At 41.0% G+C, this 7460-nt stretch overlaps 1 protein-coding gene across 3 annotated transcripts in view; it reads left to right on the forward strand.

Annotated features, from left to right (window-relative positions):
• The window catches only part of LOC106869125 (microtubule-associated protein futsch), a 157191-nt gene extending 149737 nt beyond the window's left edge, over positions 1-7454 (forward strand). For all 3 annotated transcript variants that reach the window (XM_052966609.1, XM_052966608.1, XM_052966610.1), the window contains 2 exons: positions 648-1211; positions 2470-7454. In XM_052966609.1, coding sequence (XP_052822569.1) covers positions 648-1211; positions 2470-7166 — 5261 coding nt within the window. In that variant the 3' untranslated portion in view covers positions 7167-7454. The remainder of the gene's footprint in view (positions 1-647; positions 1212-2469) is intronic.
• Positions 7455-7460: the final 6 nt, after the last annotated feature.

The following is a 7460-nucleotide window of genomic DNA, read 5'->3' on the forward strand; positions in this document are numbered from 1 at the left end:
AGAGATAAAGAGAATTTACAAAAAAGCAAAAGACGAAGCCGGGTTTGTAAACAACAAACAGATGTATTAGTTTAACGCTTGGGAAGTGAGAAAGTCTTTTACATTTTGAGCCTGTAAAGATAATTGACCTGATAAAATAATATAAAAAGAGAATTAGTAATAACCAGATTCCATTATCATCATCATTGTTTAATATTTGTTTTCTATGCTGGCAGTTCAAATGCAACACTAATCATTTTGCACTTCATCCATATGAGGTCAGTAGAATAGGTGATAGTCATGTACTAACATATTAACATTGATTCAGTTGACTCTTTCTTTCCTAGAGATATGTGCTAATTAAAGAAATCACCAGTCTTATTTTTTCGTATAAAAACATATAAGCATTGTAAAGCAAAATGCTCTGTTGGCAAGTCAGAACTGTGAACTACTTTCAATTTTGCATTAATGCAGATTCACCTTTATTATGTTGCTAATGTCTTTGGGAAAGTTATCAATATCAAAAGTTTCTATTAACCTGCTTCTTCTTATTTAAAAAGAAACAATCATTAAAAAATTTTTTTTACTCTTTTTTACCCAAATTTTGATTTACTGTCTTTGTTTTATCCTCTCTTCAATAAACTGACATGTTAAAAAATTCTGTTTAGGTCTAGAAGATAACAGACCACACATGTTACTTGGTGTGATAGTCCGGCAGAAAGTATGCAAGCGTCCAGGGGAACAGTTGGCTGCAAGCGCAGGCCAAGCAGTGATGTTATCAGAAGCTGAACTGCAAACTAAACGATTGAAGTATGATCCTACTTTACCTTCAACAACTGTGAATATTCCAAAAATAGAGTCGTCAGCTGCTAGCCAACCTGTTCGGTATGATCCATTTCAACCAGCCACTCTACCAAAATACACTCCAAGTTCTACTCTTCAGGACACACCAGCTGACTTGCAATCTAGTGGTTCAAGTAGCTTGACAAGTGGAAAGGAGACCAAATATTACAATCCAGTACCAGTTAAAGAACAGTTCTACACACCATCTCTTGTTCTAAGTAGCAGTAAAAATGACCGACTGAAGCAACCGTCTCCCAGTCCTGTGGATTCTTCAACATCTGATTCACCTGAAAATGTCAGTTCTTGTATAAATGATCCAATTGTCAAAGCGTATGGCAAATTAAACTCTGATTCTGAACTCAACAGCAGCACTCCAACTGAAGATCTAAGTAAGTGAAAGGATTTCCATTGTTTCATTTATATTTTGGTCTTCTATTTTCACATCTTTATATTTTGGTAATCCTTCCATTTAGAGAAGCATCATTGTCTGTCAAGCTCGGTACTTTGTCTAGGAGACACTTGACAACAGTAGCCTTTTGATCTGCTTCAATCTCTCTGCTGGTATAGATCAGCATATCTCACTGTAAAGTTGCTTTTTCATTCTTTGACACCTTTCCAGGTGTATGGTTAGATTAACTTTTTTCTTTTGCTATTTTGTAATGTTGACATAACTTGCAGTATATGTAACTCCCCGTCTTGGTAGTAGATTCTCTCTTGCGTAAGACTGGGCAGCCAGAGCCAATACAGTTAATTGTTTATTTCTAAATTGCACTTAATCTGCTGTTATTTCATGTGTTTTGCTTCATTACGTGCCCCTTGTGGTTTCTGTTGCTAAGGCTTTGATATTCCACCATCAATAATCCTTCAACTTCATTTGTAAGTCTTGTTCTTCTTAGCTAATTTGCCATTTTTCCTCGCCTATTTCCATACTGTTTAGTTTTTTCAGGTTTTGACCATATAAAAGCTTTTCTAACTATCATTTTCACACAGCATTCTGTAACCCAATTTTTAATTTAGCATTTTTATCATTTGTTGTTTCTCCTTTCTCCTCAAGACTCTTTGCCACTTCAGCTTCTGTTTGGTATTTGTAGCTTCCTTGAAGACAGAAAACAGCCTTTTCTTTTATTTGCATTTTATAGCTATTTGTATTCATGTTCCAATGTTGGAGTCATTGAGGGGTTGTGAGGCCACTACAAAATAATTGATACTGGCGTTCTAACCAAAGAAGCAATGATTTGTATGCTAATAGTAGTAGTGTTATACTGTCTTTTAGTCAAGGCACTTAACATTTTCTGTGTCATTCTACTTGAGAAATAACCCTATAAGTAACAAGTATTTTGCTAGCTCTTTGTACTTGGTTACAGTTCAACAACATACAAAGTATAGACAGCAAAAAACACCAGCAGTATATCTCCTGTTAGATAATCCTGAATTGTGTTAGCTTTTTATTGAGAGTAGTACACTTTTTAGTGTAATTTTAATTTGCAAGGTTATCGGATTAGGTTTTTCTAGGTTTATAAAGACAGCAGCTTAAAAACTGTATTTTAATGTTTTAGCCAAATTTAATATTTAAACTTAGTAATTGAAACAAATCAAAGTTTTAAAATGACTGCATAATGTAAATTATTTATTTTTTTTAATTTACAGGTACCGCACCTTATTCTCCAACACAATATGAACCTACCCAAACTTCATTTCTTGATAGTCATGAGGACAAAATCAGTGGAGGGGTGGGATCGGTTGACCAGGACTCTGATGAACTGGACAATGAAAAACCATATGATCCAGAAGAGTGTGATTTTGATGCGGAAGATGACTCTCCGCCTCCCCCTCCCCCTCCACCACCACCCCTTTCTACAACAGTAGGACTGAATGCACTTAAAAATCAGATCAGCTCTACAGTCTCAACAACAACAGCAACAACTACTGCTGCAAGCACTGTTGAGGATTTATTCAACAAAATCAAGAAATCTACTCTGCCTTCTAGTCTTGCTGCTGCATCTACTAGTGGCCAGCAAAACAAGCCAGAAATGAAGGATCTCCTAGGTGAATTCACACAGAGGATAGCAGACAAAAAGCCAGAAAGCACTGCACCCAAACCAGCTGCTGGTAGTTTACCTACTGCCCTCCAGAATCTCTTCAGCCAAGTATCTCGCAGTACTCTCTCAGCAAACCAGCCCCAAAGCTCTGGGCCAGCCCCTAAAGCAACTAATGCAGCTGCCAATGTATTGCTGCCTATAAAGCTTGCTGCTGGTGGTAATTCAGTTTTGAGTAATTTAGTCACGTCTAGTATGTCTCAGCCATCTGGTACTTATAGTAACAGCAGTAATAGCTCTATGGGTCTGGCTTCTGAGCCAGTGAACACTAACACTGGTGCATTGAACTTGTTGTCTTTGACAACCACATCTTCTATACAGCCAACACCAAGTCCACTTGCTTCTGTAGCAAGCTCTTTACCAAAAGACCAAGCTTTATCGTCACTGGTGCAAAGTTCACCAATTTCAGTTGCTGGTTGGTCAAAGATTGCAGAAACCTTGGCTTCATTAGCTAAGGTTCATAGTGTGAACCTGCCAGCACAAAATCAAGCTGCAGGACTCCATTCTAATAGTACAACTGGCTGTATTACTGCCATCACTCCTACCACTACCACCACTACCATTAATTCTAACACATCTCTGCCTTCTACTCCAACAATTGACACTGCTATTACTACTTCCACAGCTATCCACTCCACTACTACCACTACAGCTACTACCACTAACAATAGTGGATTAACTCAGTCTAGTTTCTCTGCATTTTCACTGGGTGGCAATAGATCAAATCTCTCTGGTAGCCAAAAGACAGTATCTCAGTATGAAAAGTTTGACTCCACAGCATCCCATTTAACTAACATTGAAAAGAAGCCAGAAAATGCAGCCTCTAAAACATCCGAAACTAATAAGGGGTCAAGTGTTCGAATAGCTTTCTCCACAGGGCCAAAACACCCTTTAATTCCTCATGCTGTTTTTAAGGAAGATGAAAAACCAAAAGTGACAGCACTAATGTCAGAACCTAAAATTCCAGGGCTTGGTTTAGATGAAGAAGAGGAAATAGTGACAGTTTCAAACCAAGCTCTGAAAGATAATGCCTTTCTCAGTCGTGCTAAGTTTGAGACTTTGACAACCTTAGGTAAAACAGATACTTTCTTGCCCAGTGGTGTGAAAACAGATTCTTTCCCATCTCGTGGTCTTAATCCAGATTCCTTCATAAACAACTGGAAAGGGGTAGAGAACAGCAATGAATCTGTAAATGTGTCTGGTAAGTCTGAAAATGATGAGAAAGTTCAGCTAGAACCTTCAAAAGCAGCTGAAATATTGTTAGATTCTACGAAAATTCAATCATCTGAAAGTCTTGTAGATAATCAGAAAAATGAGACACCTCAGTATGAGGTTTCGAATGTTGTAAAAAGCAAGTTTGAAAATAACAAAGAATCAATAAAGAACCGTTCATTTGAAGGACATCAAGAACCACCTGCTCGATCTAGAGAAAGTCATCATGATTCTAAGAGTCGACCAAGTAGTGACTCATCGAAAGATAGTCGCAGACAATCTGATAGTGACCGTAAAAGAAGTCATTACTCTGATAGCGGTTCCTCCAAAAGCAGCAGCAGTCGCTATTCTGAACGTAGCGAACGTCATGGATACTCGAGGCATTCCAGAAGTAGAGACTATTCTGACAAACGTGATAGAGACTACCGAAAGGACTATAGTAACACTGAGTCACGAAATCGAGATCGTGATTATGATCGAGACCGTGACAGGGACAGGGACAGAGACTATGAACATAGTTCTTCTAGATCTCGTGACAGATCTCGGGATCGCAAGGACTACAGGAGGTCATCTAGTTCTAAAGGGGATGAACGCTCCTCATCTAAAAAGAGTTCTGAAAAGGGAGATAAATTTGTGTCTACTGCTAGTGAAGAGAGTAATCGATATGGTGATGTAGATGAGAGGAAGAAAATGTATTCAACAACACCGGCTTACCCAGAAGCAGGCAGTAGGTTCTCTGCTGATAAAAAAGATATGGCATCATTCCACAGTGGTGCTAAACAGTTCAAAGATGCTGATGGTAAGAGTGAAGGCAAAGATTATAAAGCTATTTCTTTCATGAGCCAAGATCAAGATCTCCGTAAAGGCCTATCTGGAGTGCCAAACACTTCTATACCAGCTGTTGCACAACCTATTCCAACATTAACATCTAATATTCATGAAGAGTTTCCTCGAGATGTAGACCACCGCAAACATAGCCTGTCTTGGCAGGGTGCCTATGAGCCTAACAACAAAGATACTACTGAAGAATCAAATGCTTCTTTTTGGAGCAGTCACGGTGATGTTGATTACCGTACACAAACCAGTTCTGTTATTGCAGCCTCTAGAACTGCTGCTCACCCTCCTGTATTACCATCTGGTAATCTAGCAGGGTGGGGGAGTCATCCAGTGCCTGGACAGCCTACAGCCAGTGCACCTTCCAATTTTCAGCCCATTTCCACTGTTCTCCATCAACGGTCAGTAAATGCCAAACCAGGTAATCTCATGGAAACTGGCAATCAAGCTGACCAAGATATGAGGAAACAGTCACGACCAGGTATACCCCCCAAAATAGATGTCATTCTTCCACGACCTACAGCAAAAGACTTTTTTGGCAGTGTGGAATCTGAAAGCAGTGATTCAGTTACTCAGCCCCCATCACTTTTCGAAGTAGATTCCTCAATTCATTCCAGAACTTCAGCTCCTTTTAAATCTCATGGAAATTCTAATGAATCTCTAGGTTCATTGCACCCAGTAATGAGTAAGTGGAGTACCACCCAAGAGAAACTAGTGCCACCTGGATTAGCTTCTCCATTAGATGTGGATGACCGCCCAAATGCTTATCGGACGGCTAACACAGCAGTATCACCAGCCGGCCAAGGTTTGCCAGGTGACTCCTTAAGTTCATCCCAATTGCTTAAAGTGCCCCCTGTAGATTCATCACACACCCAAGAAGCTGTGTTTTACACAACTGCTGCAACTAGTCATTCTGAACTTACTCCCAACAGCAGTGGTGGCACTACTATGTCAGCTGCACCTCAAGAAACCCGTCCACTCATGTCAGTAGCGAATTCCTCTTCTGTGATCGATCCAGACTCGTTATCATCAGTTGGTAAGGGGCAGATACCTCTCCCATATTGCACACCCAATCCTACTTCATCTCATCAAGGATATGCTCCACCACCTCCACCCCCTCCTCCTCCTCCCCCTCAGCACATGCAGCCTGCTGTTGAAATTTCGTCAGACAGGCTGCAACAAAGTGCTCAGTGGGAGGGCTGTACATCTACCTCAAGTATAGCTTTGTCTGAGCACTCTGCACCACCACCACCACCTCAACAACAACAACCCCCATCACAACCACAAGCTAAACTCCAGCAACATATCACCGGTAGGACTGAACATGAGGTCAGTAACAGTAGCCTGCTGAAGTCCCACCACCAACTACAGCAGACTTGGTCTCAAGTAGATTCTTCCAAGCAACCACAACTACCACCACCGCCGCCACCACCACCACCACCACATCAGCAACCCTTAGTTGTCTCTGTTGGTCAGTATTATGAACATGCAAGTTATAGTGATGTCTCACCAGTTACAGTAGCATCAAACATTTCATTTTCATCCACACCACCACCACCACCACCTCCGCTGTCTTCATCGTCTTCATCAACGCCGTCATCTACCACCACAGTGGCCAGCGGCGGGACCCCTGGCTCCTTGCCACCACCCCCACCCCCACCACCATCCCAGACACCCACCATTCCACCAGTTGGTCAGTCATCAGTGAGACCTGGCCTGGGTGGGCAGTACACTCAACTGCGAGAGCGGGGTGGAGGGTATGGTGGGGAAAGTGCTGTCTCTGGCGGATCACCATCACAACCACCTCCGCCACCCTCATCACTGCATCGAGGCTCTCGGTTCCTCAACCCACCACCTCCTCCACCACCGATGCAGTCAGCACCTTCTCAGCCCCAGCCATTACAGCCACCTATTCCTGGCAGCGGCGGAAGCAGCAGCAGCAGTAGTAGTAGCCCTTATAATATGCCCCCCCGGACAGACTTTCCAACAGGACAACTGCCAGGGCAGCGAGGTTTTGCAGGTGGTCCCAGACAAGGTTTCCAACCGCCAAGAACTAATTTCAATGCTGGCCCACATGGCAGCGTTGGTGGAAATGGTGGCAGCAACAACAACAATAACAATAATAGCAGTGTCCCTAGGGATGAGCAAGGAAGTGGAAGTGGGCAGTATTCACACCATCGAGGGGTTAGCCGTTTTAACTGAAAAGGTCGGTATATGACAATGAAAATTACATTACCCACTTAAAGAATGGATTATGATTAATTTTATTATTATCATTATTATTATCATTATTATTATTATTATTATTATTATTATTATTACTATTATTATTATTATTATTATTTTTACTACTACTATTACAACAACTATTATTTTTATTTGGGAGTGCCAATAACTGAATACAATAAACTCATATAAAAAATTTTTTCCCCAATTACTACTAATATTTTTTTTTTCCCGTTTCACTCACCTTCAATTTGTCACCTCTCTCTCTCT

This window comes from Octopus bimaculoides, chromosome 3 (genome assembly GCF_001194135.2).
Source record: "Octopus bimaculoides isolate UCB-OBI-ISO-001 chromosome 3, ASM119413v2, whole genome shotgun sequence".
Taxonomy (NCBI): domain Eukaryota; kingdom Metazoa; phylum Mollusca; class Cephalopoda; order Octopoda; family Octopodidae; genus Octopus; species Octopus bimaculoides.